We start from the raw sequence: 23,132 nt of genomic DNA, 5'->3' as shown, positions 1-23,132 counted from the left end.
GTTTGAGTTGTTGTCTTCTCTAAAGCCATCTAAGTGGATATAAGGAATGTATTAGTCAAGGTTCTCCAGAGAAACAGAAACAATAGTGTGTGGGTACACATATATTTATTTATCATAAGGAATTGGCTCACGCAATTATACAGGCTGAGAAATCCCACAATGTGCTGTCTACAAGCTAGAGACCCAGGAGAACTGGTGGTGCAGTTCCAGCTGGAGAGCAGGAGACCAATGTCCCAGCACAAACAGTCAGGCAGAGAGAGGGAATTCTCCCTTTCTTCAGTTTTGTGTTCTGTTGTTGTTTTGTTCTACTGAAGCCCTCAATGGATTAGATGATGCCCAGACATATTGGGGAAGGCAATTTGTTTTATTTAGTCAGGCAACCAATTCAAATGCCAATCTCATCCAGAAACACCCTCACAGACATACCCAAAAATAATATTTAACCAAATATCTGGGCATTCCTTGGCCCAGTCAAGCTGATACATAGAACTGACCATCAGGAGATACTATATAGGGTTTCCTTATAACTTCACCCCAGATAGGAATTGTCAATTATGCCTGCAAATTTTTGTTTCTCTCTCTTCCTGAAAGTGCTCTAAGCCATCTACCATTTCACCTAATTCTTTAAGCACGGAAGGATACAGTTGATTGAGAATTTAGCCTGGATCATCCAGAAGGTAACACTAAAACAAAGGATGCTAGACATTCAAGAACCACTCTATAAGCTGTGAACTTCATTCCTCTGGCCAGTGAAGTCACACCACTATGTTAAAGAGTATTAGAACTGCTGCACTGTAGATGAGGTAGCAAACATGTAGCAAACATTCCTCAGCTAGCTGGATGGAGTTTTTTGAGGGCATCCTGAATTTTTAAAAAAGATATGTATTCTTCACTGAGCATTTATCATTACTGCATATTTTTTCTTAAATGTAGCCACTGAAAGCCTGACCTAAGCCAACATGTTCCAGAGTATACTTTGCGAAGCAACAGATGCTTCCATATTAATATATCATAAAGGAAAAAAAAGAGTTTCAGAGTTAAATGTTTAGAACACTAGGTTAAATAGATCTCTTTTTAGTTTTTTATTATAAAATACATAGAAATGTTGAAGAATAATACAAAAGAACACCCACATATTCACCATTGAGATTCAACAGTCATTAACATTTTGCCATCTTTCCTTTTATACATCTCTATATATTTTGCTGTTTTTGAATAACTTGGAAATTAGTTGCAAACACGGTATCATTACCCTTCATCTCTGAATACTTGAGCATGCATCTCCTAAGACATTCTTGCATGACCACAAGAGCATTACCACACTTAAGGAAGTTAATGATTCTCTAAAACCAGCTAATATTCAGTCCATATTCAAATTTTTCCTTTTGTCCTCAACATAACTTGAATATTTTCCTTTTGAGCCAAAATCTAATTACAGTGTACACTCTGCCTTTGATTGTTATGTCTTTTTAGTTTCTTTTATTCCAAAACAGCCGCCCTGACCTTTTAAAAAAAGGTATTGTGTTTTTTGAAAAGATGCCAGTTGTCTTGCAGAATATCCCACATTCTGAATTTTTCTGAGTACTTCCTTATGATAACTTCTATTTGATTCCTCTCTTCCCAACCAGGTTTCTTGAAAGCAGGACCTCTCAGAGCCTTCAATATGCTAAGTGCAAAACAACCCTCCAAGTGAACTCGTTTTAGGAACCTCTGCCCTCTTCGAAATAACCCTTTCTTTGGGAACTGTCCCCACTTTCAACACACACACACACACACACATACACACACACACACACAAACACACGGGGCTTCTAGCAGTCACATATGGACTTTGTAGCCTGACCTCTGGGGCTAGTCCATTAGAACCATCTCCTTGAAGACTAATACAGATTTAAGGGAGAAGAAGACTAGGAAAATCAGGATAAAATACTCAGTTTAGGTGAGTTCAAAAGTGATACCAAAAGTAGGATATTGGTAATGCCTACACTTCGAGGGAATAGGCAGTAGAAATGTGTTGAGTTGGGGCCCTAGAGCAGGCACAACCCAGATGACACACTAAAGTCAAGCCAGCTTGGACAATACCAGAGCCAGCATAGGTCTTGCTTAGATGTTGATGTCATGGAAGGTTAGCTTCTCTCAGGATCGTCCAACTAAAGGAAATTTTGTTTTGCACAGTGCCTCTTTTGGGAAGATCCAGGGGGAAAAAGTCTAGGCTAGAAAGCAAGGACAAAGTTAAAGGAAGGAAAGAAGGCACTCAGGTTGGCAAACAGTGCATATGGCAGATAAAGAGACCAACCTAAGCAGCAAGTTAACCTGTTAGAAACTCACCTAAGACTTCCTAGAAGGAACAGGGGCACAGCGGAAGGGACTGAAGCATCGAAGATATATTCTACCATATATAGGCAAAGCCCAGAACATTCCAGAGTTGAGGTAAGGCAATAGTTTTGGAGAGTATGTGGCAGAGGTATTTTTGCTCCCTAAGGCCTGAGGAAACCAGATTCAGAAGCATCAATAGCAGTGTCAGAACTATGCCACAAATTGAAAGCCCAGGTGGAGTAAAGGTGAGGAATACTGGGGAATCATCCCTGGCAGCATTTTGTATGAACCTAATCAATTCTATAACAAGATGAGGAGAAGTCAGACACTGTGTCAAGACTTAAAATGCTGCTCTCAAGAAATGTGGAGACCCTGACACTAGACAGAGACACTTTTAATGCAGCACACACATGCCAGAAACACTGGGCTCAGCAGAGTGTTAGATAGGACCACACAGTCCTTACCCCTTGGCCTCATGTGAAGGGAACTTCAAGTAGACTAACACTGTTGGACTCTCTCCAGTGTTGGGGTGAGAGGGGCCAAATTAAAAACAAAACAAACAACAACAGTCGAAACCAAAACATTCTCCCTATTTGGGTTCTAAACCAATGTCTAGGGAGAAAATGAGGTTCAGAGATTAAATCCTCTTGCAGGTTAAAGCCCAAAGATAACAAAATCCAAAGAACTGCAGTTCAAAAATCAAAATTTCCTATCTTGTATGAAAAAATCAAAGACCTCCTTGATTGCCAATTCCACGTAGCCTCTGCTGGAGAGCCCCCTGCAGCATGGGGGATTTGTGGATCCTTCCTTCAGCAGCGGTAGCTGCTCATCGTGAAGAGATAATCCTTTAGGATCTCTGAGGTTCTATTTGTTCAATTCCCATTTTATGATGACCCTCACTCTTTTAAAGAGTTCAAAGTGTTAACAGGAAGCAGAACTTTATTGCAGCACTGGTTCCTCACCCACCTACTTAACTTAGGAACCAAACCACCCCCCACTCCTAGAACGAATGCCAAGCAAAACTATACTCTGAGAACCCAGTACTTGGTGTCACCAAAGATTCTCTAGAAGAGGCTTAGGATATGAGATAAGAAATGTGCTTGGTCTCGGCTTCCCCAGGGTGGATGCCAGTTGGTGGATGCAGGTGGTCCAAATCTACAACCTGTGAGGTAAACTCAACTGGGAGAAATCCACTCATAAAAAGTTAATTTGGCATCATGTTTAGCAACTCTGGGCATGAGAAGAAGATCCATTTATGCATTTACCTGAGACAGAGTCAATTGAATTTGCCTTCTTACAAGTTTAGAAATTTTCAAAGATGGAGGTCCCTATCTCTTTCTCTTCTTACAGGTGTCCTTCTCTTCTTACAGGTCAAAAATCTCTTCATTGTCATTTCCATTCTGAGTCCTCCTACTTAATTGAGCAGGGCCTCTATGTTGGGCAATGGAGCTCTCGTGGAGCATGTATTTTCAGTCCTGTGCCTCAGTGACTGCTTCCAGCGACTTTGGCTAAGCAATCTGCCTCTAGGTATGCTTTCTCCAGTACCATCTGGACTCAACGAGATGGTGTGGAGTGACTTTGAGCATGTGACATCTACACGAATCCAAGGCTCGTTCTGCCATGCTTCCCTTTCTGGGCCAGAATGCAAATGGAATTTGCAGCAGCCCAGGCAGTGCCACCTACCCATGCTGTCATGGACAATTTCCAGTTAGATACTCATTAGCGCTCTGTACCGGGCACAGAGCTCAGCCACCCTGCAGTTTAAATGTAGCTCAGGGTAGATCCAGGTCACAGTGGGCAGGAGGGGGAGGCTCTCTTCAAGAAAAAGGATACAAAATAACAAATTTAAAAAATTAGGTATGAAAGTGAATATTCAGAATGTGCAAATAATTACAAAAAATACAAATATTAAAAACCAAACATAATAACAAATAGTTATTAATTGCTAGACACACCACCATCATACTTTTTGCCTACAATTTTTGTCTCCCTACTCTTTACTCATCCCTTCACATAATAACAATTTTAAAATATTTTACATAAAGAGAATAGAAAGACAAGTGGATCTTTCCTATAGCATAGTTAATCTTTTTTTTTAATTGGCAGAGAGCATAAAACAAATGGTAGTCTTAGTATAGGTTTGTGTACTTATAGACATAGGAATTATGATACATTGCATTTCATGTGCTTCCCATCAAGAAAGATATATGAATTTATAGTTTATAGGCTGTATTATTGAGTGCATCCCATGTGTACTGTCTATGAGAACAGAATCCTATGCTTGCAATTTTACCAAAAAGTCTAATGACATAAGACAAAATTTTCCATAGCATAGTTTCTGGCTCTACCTGTTTAAATCTTATTTCTCCTCCAAGACTTCCATATTCCCTGGGGCAGACACCACAGCCCATACTCACACTTTGATAGAACCCTGGCCTGCGTGCTAGCATATAAGGAGAGTCATCACAGTGGGCACGGGGAGGATTTTTGGAGGCTGTTTTTACACTGGGATGGCCAGCAAAAACTTAACTATACACCACAATTGGCTGCAAACCATATAAATATATCCCACCAAACACAAATTAAATACATTTCCAACTCAAATGCCTCTTAGCCAAATCCCAAAAATGCCTGCGTGACAGAAGGAAAAGAGAGAATGGCCTTCATCCACTGAAGTTAAGTCATCTTACTTTTGCACGTTTTTACAAAAATAGAGGACAACTATTCCTTTTCCTCTTCTCTTTCCCTCACAAACAATTCAGTCCTAAAGCCAGTAGGGAGGACAGGGCAGGGTAGACACCTATGCTGGCTCGGGGGTTGAGGGGACACAGAGTGGCTTAGAGAGGACAGACAGAGGCCAAGTGGGGTAGATGGCAACGTGGTAGTATAGTGAGTCTCCTTCAAGCTGAGCGAGAAGGGGAGAGAAGTGCAGCCCTACAGGGGCTCCAAATCCAGTCTGTGTGAAGTTCCTGCCAAAGACACATAATCCGAATCTCATCATAAAGACAGGTCAGCCAAACTGCAGTTGGCGGACAGTCTACAAAATATAGGACCTATAATCTTGGAAAATGTGAATGTCAGGAATGTTAGTGAAAGACTGAGAAACCATCCCAGACAAGGAAGCAAAACAGACATGACAACTAAATCAACTTGATTCTGAACTGGATTTGAGGATTAGATGTCAGGGTAACTTCCGGATTCTGAGGGCTGTATTGTGGTTATGCAGAAGAATGTCCTTGTTTGCAGGAAATACATACTAAAGCATTAGGGGCTGATGTGGCATCCGATTAGCAGCATACTTCTAAAACGGCTGTTTCGATAGAGTTCCCTGTACTACTTTTGTGTAATTTTGTGTGCTTCCGAATTATAGTAAAAGGATATAAAGGATGACTGTGGGAACACATTACTAGAGCTGCTCAGAGCTTGGAAAGGGCCCACACGTGAGGGGATCTGAAGCTTATGTTTCATTAACTTCACTATCTCTAATTGCAGGAAGTATTATTCCGTAAATACCAAAAGACATTTTTCCTGTAATTTAATCCTTGCCTTAGCTATGCCTGCCTTCTGAGGTCTTTCTGGCCTTCTTACCTTTGCTGAGAATGAACGTGGTAGAATGAGTATGTTCCCAACACGCTTCAAGGTCAAGGAGCAGCAGCCTGCACCCTGAGACCCACATTACCGAAGGCCCTTCGCTGGGCCCACGGAGCTCTGTGCCTACTTTGTTTAGCCTGGCTGGGTACTAATGGCCAGCGTTTTGCTTGAGGCTCACTCCTGACAACCTGGTGTTCACTGACCACGCTCCCTTCTCCACTGCCTACTCACGGTCAGCATGTATATCATTTGCTTGATGCCCAGGACTTGGAGTTCCACTTGGAAGATAAAATTCACAGTGAGCAAGAAATCTTAAAACCTCCAACCTTCACCCCCCTTTTTTTTTTGTATGCTCAGCTCAGCCTTTTCCTTCTCCTTTCTGCAAAACTGTGTGCCTAACAAGAGTACAATCTGGTCCATCCTCTCAAGATGGACAGCTCTAAGGCAGAGGGCAGCAATTTGGGCATATAAATTTAATTCCGGAGATGTTAGCAAATCCATTTGGCTGCACATTTAAGCTATCCCAATCTAGATTTTTATTGTTAAATGAAGTTTACACTTTGATCTCTTACTGTATCTCTCAGTTGGTTCCAAACTCAGGCAGGGAAAAGAAAGGGGAGGGTGTTTTTTATTGGGTCCTGTTAAAGGTCAACACAAATAAAAGATGATAGCACCTTCCAGAGTGGTGACAACAAATAAAGAAAAGCAGCACAATAATTTGAAGTATATCTTAGGAAGTAGAATTGACAGGACTCAGTGTTGGATTAGATATGGGGGGATACCTACAGGGGTCTCTAAGACCATACCATGTTTGGGGATTCACTAGAATGACTCATGCAATTCATTATATAGTTCTTCTCATGCTAAGATTATTATATGATATTATAAGGATACACAGCTGGATAATAAGGAAAAAGGACACAGGTGGAAAATGGAAGAATCCAGGTGCAGGCTTCCTTATGTTCTCTCCCTCTCTGGAGGGGTAACACAGATCTCACTCTTTTGCCAGCAATGAAAATGCAGAAAAAGGTGTGCAATGTTTTTGCCCAGAGAAGCTCGTTAAAGACTCAACACCCAAAGGTTTTTATTGGGAGGTGGTCATATAGGCACCCCTGCCTAGCATGTACCAAAGTTCTAGACTCCCAGAAGGAAAGCAGGTCATGGTCAACATAAACCATATTGTTTGTACAAACAGTTTAGTCACAGTGAGGTGTCCTTATTATTTAGGGAAAATCTTGTATCAGTGTAGGGAACTATTTGCCAGCCAAATTCCCAGATGCCAGCCAGGGGCCAACCTTACAAGCAGAGCTTTATAAGGACAGCAGTCTTAGGTCAGCTATGTCAACTCTTTTCTGCACAGGAGAAGTGAGAAAAGGGCAGATGTGAGTATGGCATCCAGGTTTCTCCCTTTAGCATGTAGATGAACAGAGTTGTCACTTAGGGAGATGGAGGGAACAAAGGAAGTATAGGTTTACAGGAGAACATTAATATTTCAATCTTGAACACATAAAACTGAAAAGCAATGAGATGTCAGGTTAAATTATGCTTTGGTGCAATCATAAACAACCTCAGAATTTCAGTGGCTTAACATAACAACTGTTTATTTCTCACTTGTTACATATCTTTCATGGCTTGGTGGAAGGTAGTCACTGGTGGGTGGTCTCTGTTCCATATGGTCACCCAGGGACCCAGGCTAGTAGAGGTCCACCATCTAGAATGTCTGTGGTTGTGACAAAAAAAAAAAAAAGAAAAAAGAGGGAGAGAGACACTGGAAAGGTGGAATAGGAGCTCTTCGACGCTTCAATCTAGGAGTGACACATGGCATATTCGCCCACTGCCCACTGGCCAAAAGTAGTCACAGTCACTATGGGAAATGTGGGGTAGCAGATGGGATATTTGGTGAACACCACTGTTTCTGCCACAATATCCAGGTAGGAATGTCACATAGGTATCCACAACAAATGAATATCATGGAGACTTCCAGTTAGAAGTCATTAAGCAGATAGGTTGTATTTAAAGCCACCCTCACTTTCTCATTATCTGAATCCCACTAGCCTAATAAGAGCAGTGTTGTCACCCTTTGCTGGTTTGAAAGAACAGGAAATCCAGAGTGGTTGATACTCTTCAAACCTACCTGTAGTGAAACTATCAGCACATTGATGTCTTCATTAGCTCACAAAGAGATTATAGTTTAGGATTGAAGGTAGGTTTTGAATTTCTCTAAGAGGAAGGGTTTGGTCCCCCAAAAGCCTGCCTAGACACAGCCTGATGCTCAGAGCAGATGAGAGGGGCTCACAAAGGTGAGAAGGGACATTTAAAACTATTTTTAGACAAAGACACGGATGAGCAAGTTCACAGAGGAAAAGTTGTTTTCCGTGGTAGGTAATAAAACTCATGCCAGGGCTACCACTAGGTGTCAATAGTAGGAAAGGAAAAGATGAAAGAAAAAATGGAGAAAGGTTCTAGAGGAAGATGCAGATTGGTTCCAAGGAGAGAAAAGGTAGAAAGTGTCTCCACACTCCCCCTAAAGCTTTCCAGGCATTTCATATTATTACATGATTAACCCCATTAATACCTTAGGTGGAGATAAAAGACACTTTGCATTTCTCTCTCTCCCTCCTGTGTATTTATGGATGCATAACAACTGAGGTCTTCAGTTTATTAGAAATCAGATTTAAGGTCAATGAATCTAAGATATGTCTCATTTTAATGCCCAAATTATGCCAAGGCAAGAAAGAAGGACTTTTCATTAGAAACAGCAAACCTTATTTAGTCCTTCCATGGCACAAGCTAAAGACTGCTAGTACCCTCCATGTGCCATAAAATAATTTGCATGGTTAATAGACAATGTAAATTATAATAAGTCCAAATATATTTTATTATCACTTTGGTAAAGCAGTTCATCAAAACTAGATCGTTAGTTTTTGCTTGGATCAGTGAAATAAATGGCCAAAAGGGAAATTATCCCATAAAATATTACTATCACCCTAAAACTATTGAACAGAATAGAAATCAAAAGAAACTAGCATTGGAGGTAAATCCATTATTTGGGGTTTCTCAAATTCTTATATGTTGAGGCTTACAGAAAAAATGGTATTTGCATGGCACACTGAGGTAAATGGACAAGGCCCCTAGGTTTCAGCTGCCTGAGACCCACTGGGCTACTCTAGGATCTGAGATCAGTATTCAGGATATTAAATATAGATCGTGGTTTTCAACCTCGAGTTCACACTGCAGTCACTTGGGAAGTTAGAAAAAATATCAGCGGGAGGCCTGCTTCTCCCTCTCCCATTCTCCCTGCTTGTGTTCCCTCTCTCACTGTGTCTCTCTCTGTCAAATAAATAAATAAAATCTTAAAAAAAAAAAAAAAAAGAAGTACAGCATTAGAAGACAGTCAAGGACACTTCTTAAAAACATTCCAGATTCAACTTGCTTCCAGCTTTGAACACAAGTAGGAAGTGGGGTTTTGTTTGTTCCCTTTTAACTCGGAAAGTGCAGAAAAAAAGTTGCAATGTTCAAAAAATTAAAGTGAAAACCAACCACCACCTCCAATGCAACCACTGTTTTTAAAAAGATTTTTTATAAAAAGCTTATGTACAAACATACCTATTTGTATCTTGAGAAATAATTTTTATTTACACTAAAGAATTGTGTATTGTATACTTTCCTTTTTAACATTCAATACATTCATGAAATCTGGTCTGTGAGTATATGGCCACAAAGTAATTCCCACGTCCACACTGTATTTTATTTTACCATCCTTCCCTCTTACTGATCACTTCAGCTATTCTTATTCTTTCCTTGCAATAAGCATCCTTATACATGGATTATACGCATCGTGAGGAACTTTTGGAAATTTTTTTATTAGGTAAATTCCTGAGAGTGAGATTGATGCGTGCGTTTAAAATGTGTACAAGGGGCGCCTGGCTAGCTCCATTGGAAGAGCCTGAGACTCTGGATCTCCAGCCCCGCATTGAGTGTAGAGATTGCATAAATAAGCAAATAAACTTAAAATAAAATGTGGATAAATGTTGTGAGATTAACAAACATTTAAAAATAAATAAATAAATGCCACCTACGTTTGTCAAGCACTTTTACGACTATCAGTTCGGAGGTCCCAGCAGAGCACGTTTTGGGGGGAGGGTCATCAGCCTGCAGTGCCACAGAGGCAGTCTCCGAGGCCAGGCGCTCTCGGGTCACGTGGGCGACTTCGCCCCGCCCCGCGGAGAGGCTCCGCGCGGCGGTCAGAACCTTGGCCGGCGCAATAGCGTCACGCGGATTCCGCGGCTGGCCGGTCTTGCGGAGGCGGAGCGAGGAACTCGAGGAAGGTAAGTCCTGTTCTCGCGCGGGGTTGGGCGGGGCTCGCGAGCGCCGCTGCTTCCGGCTGGACGGCCGGCCTGAGCTCTGGCTTCCGGCGGCGGCAGCTGCGGCGGCGGCCTGTAGGGGTCTAGGGGCTGTTGTCGGTCTTTGCTCCCGTCTCTTCTCAGGAAGGGCGCGAAGGGCGCGCGTTCGTTAACCGTTAACCTCCGGGCAGGCTTCCGCCCAGTCACAGCGAAGCCCGCCGAGCTTGTTCACCTTGGAGTCTGGACCCACGCGGGACCCGCCTCCTGGGTGGGGCAGGAGGGGCGTTTTTTAAAAACTAGCTTTCCCGGCATTTGTGCGCGCTAAACCGGCCCCGGGGTTTCTGCAGCCCCGGCCGTCGTAGATATTCCTCTCCCGAAGTCTGCAGGTGGAGCAGTCCACCGCATCGGGACAGCGACGCGTAGACTGTGAGACTGTGCCTGTGGTTCCTGAGCGCCTCTCCGTGTAACTACTGTAGACCGTCATTACTAAAATGTTAAATACAGCTTGAAGTCATGCGTTGATAAATCGGAGCTGTAAGGACCTTAGAGATGACAGCTAACATGATTGGAGCGTTTCCCGCGGGCGGGTCCTGCTCTAAAACACTTGATTTATGGTGAAGCATTTATTCCTCACCACAGCCTCTGTGGCCGACCTTTTTTACGTGCAGACTACAGCACAGCGAAATTAAGCAACTTGCCCCAATTCGCACAGCAGGGACACAAACCCAGATGAACTCACCTGGTGATCACAGATCTCTAATAGCAGGGACGATGGTAGCGGATCCCAGAGCAGCTACGTGACTTTGTATGATTAGGGAACTGTTCCGTTTTAAACATCTGTTGACACAACTCTTGCACATTAGCATTCCTAAGTTAAAAAAAACATTAAGAACCATGTTTGGAGATACACATATATACGTTCACAGATATCTTTATTTTGCTAAAAGGTTTTGTATCTTTAAGACAGTTTACTTGCAGGCCACATGTTTTTATAAACCTGTGGATTGCTACTTAGATGAAATGTTAAGATTTATATACCAGTGTTCACCGAATTTAGACTCAGAAGATACAGGTATGAATCTTGACTGCTACTTTTATGGTTTTAGGAAACCTTTTGTTAAAGAGGATCCTTTACCCTTAGTTTCCTCATCTGGAAAATAAATAAACTATTTGCCCCTTGGAGGTTTTGCGAGGATTAATGAACTCAGGTATGCAAACAGAGACAAGAGGTTGGCACTGACTGAAGGATAACTAGTTTTACCTACTATTGTTCTGCCATCCAAAGAGATATAAAACTACTATCTAAGGCATTTCTCTTCTTTGAACTAAAAGCAAGGGTGTCACCCCGGAGTTATGCATTCTGATAATGTCTAGGTGGAGGCCGCACACTTAGTAAAAGCACCTTTGTCAGAGCTCAAGAGGAGTAACAAGTAAGTTCCTTTAATTTCATGTCTCTTTTGTCTCCAATGTCTTACGGAAACATAATTTTTTTTTAATTCAACCTATGCTGGAAAGGTATTTGATAGAGACTGATGATCCATTTAGCTAATCTGTAATTTTATATGGTGCTAGCACCTTTAGAAACTTATTTGAGGCACAGGCCAAAAAACATTTAAGGGGAAAACGGAGCAAAATGCCTAAATTTTTCAGAAGTAACTTTTCTTCATTTAGCCCCCAAACTGTATAGACCAGTTAATTTTTCACTTTCTTTTTATTTAATTAAGATTCTGCTATCTTAAAGTCGATTCAAAATAGAGGAAATATGTGGGAGCATATGAATAGTGCATCAAAGTAATAGTAATTAAGGTGAACACATTGACTCTTGTTATTGTCTGAATGGACTGTGATATTCACAATACTTAATTAAGAATAATGTGGGTGTTAATTATAAATATAACCAGATATCATAAGTAAATATGACCATTATTTGAGATACGATAATACTTTCCTAAGCAAAATGCAAGACTGTAATCATAGTTCTCTGAAACCTTTATCGTTGAGCCCAGCGTTCTCTGCTCATTTCTTATCAGCTCCTGCAAAGTTCACTGCAGTTTTCCTTGGTTGGGGTGCAAACCCTGCTAAAACTCTGTGTTCGAAGAGACTGAAACTTGAAGGATTGTATTTCGTTCTCATTTATTTGGAAATGGGGGAGAACTTAATTAACTTTTGATGCTATTCCACATCTCATGTATTTTGTTACTTGCTTGATACTAGTATTTCTTTTCTAATTTTTTGCCTGGAAAAAGAAAAGTAAATATTCATTTATTTCCTTTTCTAGTGCCAAGTTTTAAATAAGCTGAACGAAATTCCTCAAATAGTCCATTCATGATCTAAGTGCACAGGCACATTTTCTGAGGATAGAAAGTGCCATTTATATCCCCTCTTTCTTGGTTTTTGGATCATTCGCTATATAAATATAAAGTAGGATACAACATTTAACTTAACTGTTAAAAGAGTAATTTTAAATATAAGACTAAATGTAATATTTTGAGACATTTAAGAAAGTTTGTATTTACTATCACCTTGCTTTTCTTTATAAATTTACTCTATCTGCATATATCCATGATATATTGTTTTGTTTTGCCTGTTTTTGCACTTGGTAAAAATAGAAGCATACTCTGAATTCTTGAAAAAAATTTTCCTTTAAAGTTACATTTTTGAAATTAATCCAACTTGAGGTACCCAGACATTTTTTACTACTACATAGCATTCCACCGAATGAACATAAAAATTCTGCATTCTACGGTTGATGCATTTTGAGTTTTTTCCTGTCTTTTGCTTGTCTTGTGTATGTCTCCTGGTGTACCTGTGCGTGTTTCTCTGGAATATACTTAAGGGGGATTAATGTATACTTTGGGTACCTGCCAATATCAAGCAAAACAAGATAACTGTTTAGAGTTGTAGTAATCCAGCCTTCTGTCAGCCATAGCTAATCCAGAAAATCATGGCATAGTCCTCACTGACTTTTCGTAAACATACTATATTTTTTTCACTGTAAAATAATTTTTAACTTTTTTGTTTGAGGATAGTTGACACATGATGTTACATTGGTTTCAGGTGTACAACATAGTGATTCAACTTCTCTATGCATTAAGTGATGCTCCCCACAAGTGTAGCTACCATCTGTCACCATACAACACTATTACAGTATTACTGACTATATTCCCTGTGCTGTGTCTTTGATTCTCTTGACTTACTCATTCCATAACTGGGAGCCTGTATCTCCCACTCCCCTTTACCGATTTGCCATTCCCTGCTACTCCCTTCCCTTTGGCAGCCATCGAGTTCTCTGTATTTATAGGTCTGATTCTGCCTTCTGTTACTTTGTTTATTCATTTGACTGAAATCACATGTCATTTGTCTTTCTCAGCTTGACTTACTTATTGTGAAATAGTTTTTTTAAAATAGCACGTTCTTTTTTCCATCATTTAAAAAGTAACTAGGTTAGAGCAAGAGTTAACAGTGCAAACTTCAGAGTACAAATTTGACATCTCTGTAATTTCCTAAGCTTGATTTGTGTAATGCTTTCCTTTATACCTTGAATTCAAAGTTCCTTCCTGCCTCTCCTCATCAACACATATGCACACACACAAACATCCCACTTCCTACACCTCAGTTTTAAAGCCCAGGCTTACGTAAGATCTAATATCTATCTTCCTTATGGCTCAGTTACCCTTCTCAAAATAGTAGCCTATAAATTCCTTCTTTCTAAAGCTCACTCCTAACACAGTCACATAGAGATTTTTACTTCTAAATAATAATTTGTTTTACAAACTTATTTTTTAAATGATCCATGCTCTTTTCCTCCCAACGTTTCTAGACTTCCAATCAGTTATACAAGATCAAATAAATATTTAGAGAAGCCATCAGAAGGCCTGGAGACTCTTGGTGCTGCCACATAACAATTTTCCCTCTTGTTGCGGGGTGGGGATTGGGTCTATAGTTTATAACCATTCTAACCTAGGTTCATCAAGGTCCAAGTGACCTTTTTAAAGAAGTTGCATATATGTGTTTATATGTAAAATGTTAAACTCAGACTTGAGTGAAATTAAAAAGGTAGTTTCCTGTTATCAAGGAAAGGTACATCATCATTCTGTACAACTTCCTATGAATATGACAATATTACTGTATTTGAAGCGAACATGGATTTGGAAGGATCATCTTTCAAAATCAGAATATTTGAAGTTGACATGTGATTTATCATTTTGTTAAGTATCTTAAATTATAGGCAGTTATATTTTGTTTAATATCATGAGCATCCCATGGCAACCATCCTAATGTTTAACACCATCTGGATCTCTACAACTATCATGGGCCATCACTTTGATTCATTTCCTTTTCCTTTTCTATATGTAATTCCTTATCTTGTGTAAGGCAGAGTTGGATGCCTCTCAAGTTATCTGGAACTTTCTCTAGTTTCCCAATCTGATGAAATCCATAAAATAATAAAATTGTTAAAATGGAACTGAAATTGAAAATGTTGAGTAAGACCTAGCCTTGCCACAACCTTAAGAATTGTTGTTACATTTTGTTTTGGAAAGCTTGTGTCAACATAAACATCTATTGAGATACTATGACTGGAGAGTTATTTTGGATTGAAAATGATTATATATGGGGGCACCTGGGTGGCTCAGTCAGTTAAGAGCTTGCCTTCGGCTCAGGTCATGATCCCAGGGTCCTGGAATTGAGCCCCACGTCAGGCTCCCTGCTCAGCGGGAAGCCTGTTTCTCCCTCTGCCCCTCCCCCTGCTCGTGCTCTCTCTTTTTCTCTCTCTCTCTCTCTCTCAAATAAATAAAATCTTTAAAAAAAAAAAAAAAAAGAAGGCTGGAGGCCCCAAAATATTAAAGAAAAATAAAATAAAATGAACATATATGCCATTTTTAAAGCTGACTGGTGCTTAATTTTGAATGTCAAATAATGGCTCCTAAATGTTATACTGTGATGAATACAAATCATTCTTTTGATTCAAGGACTGGATCAGGGGTGCCTGGGTGGCTCAATCGGTTAAGGGTCTGACTCTTGATTTCGGCTCAGTTCATAATCTCTTGGTCCTGAGATCTAGCCCCAAGTCAGACTCTGCTTGGGGTTGGGGTAAGGAGTAGTCTGCTTGAGATTCTCCCTCTGCCCCTCCCCCCTCTCAAATAAATAAAATCTTTTTTAAAAAGAGGACTGGAAAAGACCTATGCAGAGTTGACCCTTGAGCCAGTGTCAATGAACAATATTGAGAGATTTCTTAGTTTTGATTTTTCTCACCTTTCAATTTCTATTTTTGGCCAAAAAAGTATTTAAGAGTCTAATAGGAGACAAACTTTAAAAATACTAGGAAAAGAGTAGTAATAATAATTCTGGATATAAACCATTGCTTGGATATTAACCAGTATTTGATTTCTAAGAGAGTGGAGGTTAAGGGAATAAGTGAAATTACAAGGAGAAAGGGGTATAGTGTAGGTCCAGCTCTTCATGAAAGAACCAGTCTTTTGGGACAGTTTCTTAGGAAGCCCACATTTTGTTCATGGATCATTCATTGTGTGACTAGGTGGCCAGTATTAGAATGGATTTTACCTCACTGCCCGCCTTTTTTGCTGGGTTACCACTTACTTGCCATTTGAGGAGAATGTAGGATAGACTAGTGAGCAGTGAGTGAATTTCATTTGATTAGCAATCGATTGGACACTACTGGTCTTGGCTCTCTTAGACTTCTCTTCATCTGACTTCTAAATGTTGATGTGCCTTGGGAATTGTATTAGACCTGTCTACACTCCCTCTCCAAGTGATTCCATTGAATTCGGTAACTTGACAACTCCCAAATTTATCTCTCCAATGATTCTCAACTCTAGTTTCATATATCCAAGTGTAGACTTGATAGCCCTATCTGAATGTCTCTTAGGTGCCCCAAACTATGTGCAAAATATAGCTAATTCTTGATTTTCCATTTCTGAAAATACCATTCCTTTTTCAGTCTTTCCTGTCACAGTCACAATCTACCTGATTGCACAAAACTAAACCTGGGAGGCACCCTTATTTATTTTTCTGTATTCCTTTATTCCAGTTCATGAGCCCAACCTCTCTGGACCTCACTCAGTTTACTCACTGTACAATTAAAGTAATACCTTTTTGTAATAATATGTTGGGAGATTGAATGAGTTAAATAAATGTGAAGTCTTTAAACAGTGCTTGACATGTAGTTAGCACAGTGTGATTGTAGCTACTGCTGCTGCTATTGTTGTGATTACTTTTTACTGTTTTACTATTACTCCCCCAACAGAGTCAACACCTTGATCCAAACCACCATATTCTCTCCCATGGACCACTGCAATGGCTTTCTGATTTCTGTGCTTCCTTCTTATTTTGCTACAATCTATTCTCCACACAGCGAGGGCATTCTTTTAAAAATAGATCATGTCACCCTTCCCTGCTTTACACCCTTCAGTGCCTTCCTATTGCTCTTAGAATAAAATCCATACACAGCGCTGCATGACCTGGCTCCTGTCTGTCTCACCAAGCTCACTCATTATGCTCCAGTCTCCTATCTGTTCCTCAAATTAACCAAGCCTCCTCCCCCCTACCTCCCCCTTTCCTCAGGCTTTCATGTTCCTTCAGCCTGGAATGCTCTTCCTTCAGCTCTTAAAATGTCTAGTTCATTTGCATTTTGGGGGGGTTCCAGCTCAACTGTCATTTCAGAGTCACCTCCCCAGTCTTTTCTTTGCAAAATGGCCTCCGCTTTTCTCTCTCATATTGCCTAGTCCATTTTCTTTATGGCTATTATAGTAGTGTCTAATTATCTCATTTGTGTATTTGTTTACTGGTGTTTGTGGTTGATCTCGCCAACTAGAATATAATATCCAGAGGACAGAGACCTGATCTGATTTACTTCCTTGAAGTGCCAGTCACATAGTACATGTTCAGAAAATATTTATCAAATGAATGATAATCTCTGACAAGGAAAGAGAACTTTGCAAAAGGAGAATCTGAAGATCCACTGTTGAAATTTTTCTTTTGAAATTTTGTAATTCTGTGCTAAAGATTATTTTCAGTAGTCACGTCTTGAGAATTTTGCTTGCTTGCTTTTTAGACATTTATTCCTCTCTAAATAGATTACAGAGAAACTTGTCCATCAGTGACCCAAAGAAAAAAGTAGGTTGTGATTAGATGTTACCATAAACTTTTAATTTCTTTCATATAATAAAGGGTTGAAGTAGTGCTGGTCCAAGATAATGGTCGAGGTACATATAAGATCTCATGCCCAAATGCTGTAGGCAGCCTCTTTCCTGTCCACCATATTGGGGAGTGAGTTTGCCTTATGCCAGTTGTGAAACTGGATATTGTCCAGATGGTTGAAGATTCCCATTCTCCAGCAGAGGGCAGAAACCATGCAGGGATATCCGAAAATGTAATTATTTAAGAAATAAAAAGTAAAGTCATCTGAGTGATCTCAGTTTGTGTCTTGTGATTTTTATTTCACTATGTACAAAGATTCAAAATGTGCTCTTGCCTAGGGAAGAAAGTTCTTTGTCAACTCTAAGATAATATTATACATCATTCTTTACACTTTTTGAAAGTTATAGACCACCACAGTCTCTATCCTGAGACAGGGAAGAAAAGCAGGAATGTTTCCAGAAAATTTGGGATAACAACTCTAATGGAAAGAGGGTGGGGATAAGAAGAAAGATTTGGGGTTAGGAGTGGAGAAAGAAAAAATATAGCAGTTCTTGGCAAAACAGGATATATAGTTTTATTCAGAAACTGTCATAGCATAAAATAAAAACCCCCAAATGGGAGGCCCTCAGGAAAATCCTCTACAAGGCCTGACAGTCCTGACACTGATGTATCTTGATGTTTCCTTCTCACATGGAATTAACAGACTATGACTATGTTCTTAAAGTATATATAAGGTCTCTTCGAAAGGGTTCCTTTCAAAAAAGTAGCCTGAATATCTGTGCTGAGAAAAAATATATTTAGAGTACCTGAAAATTCTCTACTAAAACTTCTTTGTTTAGAAATATGGGTTTATATACTTATATAAATTAATTGAAGAGAAAGCCATCTCTTTGAATTCCCAAATAAGGCAGAAGAAACTAATGTTAATTTCTGTCTGAGTTAAGAAAATGAAATGTGCCCATTCATACCTATCTCCTTGTACTAGAATAGTTACCTGATTGGTTTCTAAGACTGGCTGTCCACTCCAGGCAAAATCAAATGAGTCATCTCAACCAAGAGATCCAAGACTATTCAGACTATCAAAGATTCCTACCTTTAGGAGAAGGCTGAAAACAACACTGATAACTGGGTGTTGTTTAGCATTGAAATGATAGGGAATAAAAGAACAGTGAAACTTCAGTCTCTGGGTCTTGGGACTTCTGAAATATCCATCTTACACATTGAAATGAATCTAAGTCCAGCCTCAAAGTGGGGAGTCTTCCCTAATTTGGGCAAGCTTTAAGAGTCTCTAACTCAAAATCGTGACTAACTATAATTCAGTATTTATGAGTGTTTTATTTTTATATAGCTATAAAAAAGCCTCCATCAATCTTAAAGAATTTAAATATATATATATATATATATATATATAATGATCTCTGTGAGTTAAGTTGTAGCCAAACTTGTTGAAGACTACTTGCTTTTTTTTTTTCTTTTGTTCAACTAGCATGGATCTTGATGGCTCTGAACAAGATCCTGAAATGAAGGAATATTCTTCTGTCTATGTTGGCAGAGAAGAGGACATTAAAAAATCTGAAAGAATGACAGCTGTTGTCCATGATAGAGAAGTGGTCATTTTCTACCACAAAGGAGAATATCATGCTATGGATATTCGCTGTTACCGTAAGAGTTTATTTTTCATTTGTAAACCTTGTATATTTGTTTACTAACCACAAAACTATCAAAATTTCAGGCTTTTTTTTTTTTTCTTAGTGACTACATGTAATATTCAATTTCTTTTCAGACTCAGGAGGACCTTTACATTTGGGAGATATAGAGGTATGTAAAATTAAATCTATCCTCTACAAATTCACATATTTCTTATTTATATTCTTTATTTCATTCTGTATGCAAAAATAATTTATATTTGGGTTTGAACTGTATTTTAATGCTTTGAGTATAATTGCTAATATTCCAGGAATTCACAGTCCTACAATGTAAAGAAAACTATTTCACAGATAAATAGGGGAAGTACGCATGGCTTCTGACCTTGCAATTATACTCTGAGATATCTACCCTACAGATATCATTGCACAAATGTTCAAGTATATATATGGGAGAGGTTTACTGTGGCATTATTTGTTGCAATGAAAAATTGAAGGCAACCTAAATGTTTAACAATAGGAAACAGTTTAAATAAACTGAATAGCCATGCTATGGAAAACTATGTAACAACTGCCTCATTAATTTATGAGGCAGATCTGTATGTGTTGGTATGGAGGGATGTCAGCAATATATTTTTGAGTGAAAAAAGCAAGTCATAGAATGGTAGGTCTAATGAGATCCCACTTTTTAAATAAAAAATAATATTCACTTTGTACTTTATACACTTCTACACAGTTTGAGTTTTTTCAGTGAGTATATATTACATGAATAATGTAGTAAAAATATAAATATGTATATTTTAAAAAGGAAACCACACACTGAAGGCTTATTTGAGGAAGGAATGCGGGAACTTACTTCCTTGCATTCCCAAACTGGCTAGCTGCCTAATTTCTTGTTTTCTACTTCATAAAACTGATCTTTCTCTATCCCTCCCCTTCCCGACCCCCTCCGCCCCCCACTGGTACAAAATACAAGGTGAAACTTAGCATTCCACTCTCTATATACTTCATATCTACCTACTTCCACACCTGTCCTCATGTTAAAGGACATATGTGTGCTTAAATAATGAACATGAATTTATGAATTAAGAAAATGTGATGTTTGTTGACTGGTCTGTGGGGGTACAATATCAGTATTACTGCACTTCTGGGGTAGAGAAACAAATGTAAGCACCTGGTGATGATAGTGTGAAAGAATTTCCTTCCATTTTGGACCATAATGAGACCTGTAAGACTTTACTACTTAAAGTGTGGTCCATAGATCAGCAACATTGGTGTCATCTGGGAGCTTCTTGAAAATACAGAATCTTGTGCCCTACCATCGGACTACTGAATTTAAACAAGATCCAGGTGATTCCCATGCTCTTTAAAATTTGAGAAGCACTGACTTAAGACAGTTAAAAAGTTGGGAATTGACTACTTTGGATCACAAATTGCTCTTCAGTTAACGTATACACTTATGCCTTTAGTAACCTCTCTTAAATTTATATTTGAAGCTTACCATTCTTCCAGCAGCTAGTGAAAACTCCTTTAGAAGCACTTGATGCCCTTGCCCCATTTCTGTCAAGGAAGTGACATTAACATCTAAGAGATAACATCATAGCTTCAGTCACATGGTATAGTTGCCGAGCTCATTTTCTGATAGAGTTCTAACACACTGGGTTTATAATCAAATGCAGTAGGGACTTGATGACTGCTAAGATTAGGTTCTGCCTTATGCTGAATAATTTGTAAATGGAAGGAAAAAAGAGAAGCTGGCCTGTTCTTTAACCTGGTTTTTCTGCAATAGAATCTGTTCTGAGTCTGAGATTTATCGTGAATGTTGGAAATATCAGACTATTAAATCATTTATTTCCTTTCCCAGGATTTTGATGGACGACCATGTATAGTTTGCCCCTGGCATAAATATAAAATTACTTTGGCAACAGGAGAAGGACTGTATCAGTCTATAAACCCTAGAGATCCATCAGCAAAACCCAAGTGGTGCTCCAAAGGAGTAAAGCAGAGGATTCATACAGTGACGGTGGACAATGGGAATATTTATGTGACTCTTTCTAATGAATCTTTTAAGTGTGACTCTGATTTTTATGCCACTGGAGACTTCAAAGTAATTCGGAGTTCTTTCTGATAAAGCGATATGGCAATGAAAAATGTTGTGTATGTTTTGAATATATTAGAATAATTGTGCTTCAATACCAAAGAGTATTAATTTTTCCAACATAGGCACATTTATTGCTTATCTTTAAAAATCACATAAAGCTGAGCAGTTCAAAAGTACATACGTTTAGTGTGATGGAAGGATTATTATCAGGATCTATAGACTACATTTCATCTAGTCCTCTGGATTGATTGGAACCTGAAGGTTATAGGTTTGGAATATGCATTTTAAGAAGGGTGAAAATATTTGCAGTAACCACAATGAAGGAAAGGTAAAAAATTAGATCTAATAAAAAATATGGGGGAGGTAATCCCTATTTTGATTAGCAGACTTTATCATGCAAAAGTTTTAATATATACAAACTAAACAGAGTAGCATAATAAACTCTCATCACCCAACTTCAACAATTATCAGCATTCTTCCCTTCTTCTATTCTTGCATTCTTGTTTCACTGATACCTCGACACATTCTCCACCTCCCCCCCCAATTTGGTTGTTATTCTTCCTTTTTATAGGTAAAATTTAAATACACTGAAATGCTTAAACTCTATTCAGTTTTTCCAAATATAGAGTAGACTTTTTACACTTAAAACAATGCCTCCAAAATGGGATCAATTTACAATGCTTCGTTTAAAAATAAGAAACTTATTCAAGATTTCCATACAACACCCAGTGCTCACCACAAGTGCACTCCTTAATCCTCCTGTACTGCGCATTGAAACCAAATAAATCTTGGCTCAGTTTCTCTCTGGTCAAAGCAAATACTCTCAAAGTAAGGAAGACACACACAGCTGCTGCCCAGCCGTGAGAGATGTGAAGTTTCTTATTCAGTGAGCCAGAGTACTTTGAATGTCCTATGTGAAATTTTCAAACAAAGGTTTGTTTTTGTTTTTGAGAATGTTGTGATGTAGTAGAACTAAGTGTTTCGCGTAACGTGTTACAGAGAAGAGATAGAGGGTGTTGTTCCTCAGTCCTTTCTGCTGAATTCACAGGCAGGGTCGATGTTCAATTGGCCCACCCTGCTTTCATAGGCCCGTTATTTATGGCCAGCACTATTCTGGTTGCCTGGTGCCCACACCATACTGTAACACTCTGGGTGCTTATCATCTAAAACTCAGCAGCATATAGTAGAATATAACCATAAGTAGAATAAGAACCAGGATGATCACATTATGAATTCAGAGTGCGAAAAACTGTTTGTCAAAATTGGAATTTTGTCTCTAAGCACAGTAATCTTCTTAGTGGCCTAGGATTGAATTAAAGCCCCAGACCTAATACTGAATGTTCTAGGGGGGCCACCTGGACTCTTTCCCTTGGTTATCGTAAAAATAATAAGTGAATTAAGTACCTATAATTAAGGGTCTGCTTACAGAGGATCCCTTTGCTACATATTATTACAATTCCTTTTCTGATGGAATATGGGTAACATGAGGTGATAGAACACTTGTTACTCATTTCTCAGACTACTAAAAAGCCAAGGTTTGGCTTTTTATAAATACTTTTATGGCAGTAGCTATTTACCAGGTACAGGAAATGTACTATCACTCGATGGGTAAATCCTAGCCTATTATATCAGGTACTAATCCTCCAATGACCACTCAGGTCATAACACGTGTCCAGAATTTAAGACGTGTGGAAGAAACCAAAGTACCCCCTGCAGGCAAAACAGTAGCCCTCATTTGCAGGGCCAGTTACAGAAGAATTTTCTCTCAGGACCCAGTGGCAATAATGAGTAATAAGGACTTGGTTTCTGGTTCTAAATGTGTTCCAACAAATCTGGAAATAAAAAATGTCGTGTCATATCCTACCCTCACATATAGAAGTTTTCTATAAGATTTGTAAATAATATTTTGTTTTATAAATTTATTACATCTGAGAATTATAAGTCCATAACTTTACAGATGAGTTTAAAAAAGGATCGATA

General features: G+C 39.0%; 1 protein-coding gene and 1 long non-coding RNA gene across 4 annotated transcripts; one reads left to right on the top strand and one right to left on the bottom strand.

Moving 5' to 3' along the window:
• Positions 1-95: 95 nt before the first annotated feature.
• On the bottom strand, positions 96-10,343 carry LOC144381111 (uncharacterized). 2 transcript variants are annotated; one of them, XR_013445692.1, is made up of 3 exons: positions 9,987-10,343; positions 7,519-7,627; positions 96-4,131 (listed from the first exon to the last, which is right to left on the bottom strand). It is a non-coding gene; the product is annotated as an uncharacterized LOC144381111 (long non-coding RNA). The 2 variants fall into 2 exon arrangements; XR_013445691.1 differs by lacking the exon at positions 96-4,131 and having other exon boundaries at positions 7,482-7,627.
• Positions 10,114-23,021, top strand: RFESD (Rieske Fe-S domain containing). 2 transcript variants are annotated; one of them, XM_036084466.2, is made up of 4 exons: positions 10,114-10,235; positions 18,895-19,070; positions 19,192-19,226; positions 20,916-23,021. In XM_036084466.2, exons 2-4 carry the CDS (start codon positions 18,896-18,898, stop codon positions 21,177-21,179), a joined length of 474 nt encoding a protein of 157 aa, XP_035940359.1. In that variant the 5' UTR covers positions 10,114-10,235; position 18,895; the 3' UTR covers positions 21,180-23,021. The 2 variants fall into 2 exon arrangements, with proteins under 2 accessions (XP_035940359.1, XP_035940358.1); XM_036084465.2 differs by lacking the exon at positions 10,114-10,235 and adding an exon at positions 10,867-11,680.
• Positions 23,022-23,132: the final 111 nt, after the last annotated feature.

This window comes from Halichoerus grypus, chromosome 2, assembly GCF_964656455.1.
Source record: "Halichoerus grypus chromosome 2, mHalGry1.hap1.1, whole genome shotgun sequence".
NCBI classification, from domain to species: domain Eukaryota; kingdom Metazoa; phylum Chordata; class Mammalia; order Carnivora; family Phocidae; genus Halichoerus; species Halichoerus grypus.
The sequence above is the reverse complement of the archived record's forward strand: the minus strand, read 5'-3'. Positions and strand labels throughout refer to the sequence as shown.

Excerpts from the sequence above, each read along its gene's own strand:
- RFESD (XM_036084466.2), top strand. The coding sequence starts at position 18,896 with ATGGATCTTGATGGCTCTGAACAAGATCCTGAAATGAAGGAATATTCT. Across the intron at positions 19,071-19,191 it reads TATGGATATTCGCTGTTACC|ACTCAGGAGGACCTTTACAT; the intron begins GTAAGAGTTTAT and ends ATTTCTTTTCAG. Across the intron at positions 19,227-20,915 it reads TACATTTGGGAGATATAGAG|GATTTTGATGGACGACCATG; the intron begins GTATGTAAAATT and ends TTCCTTTCCCAG.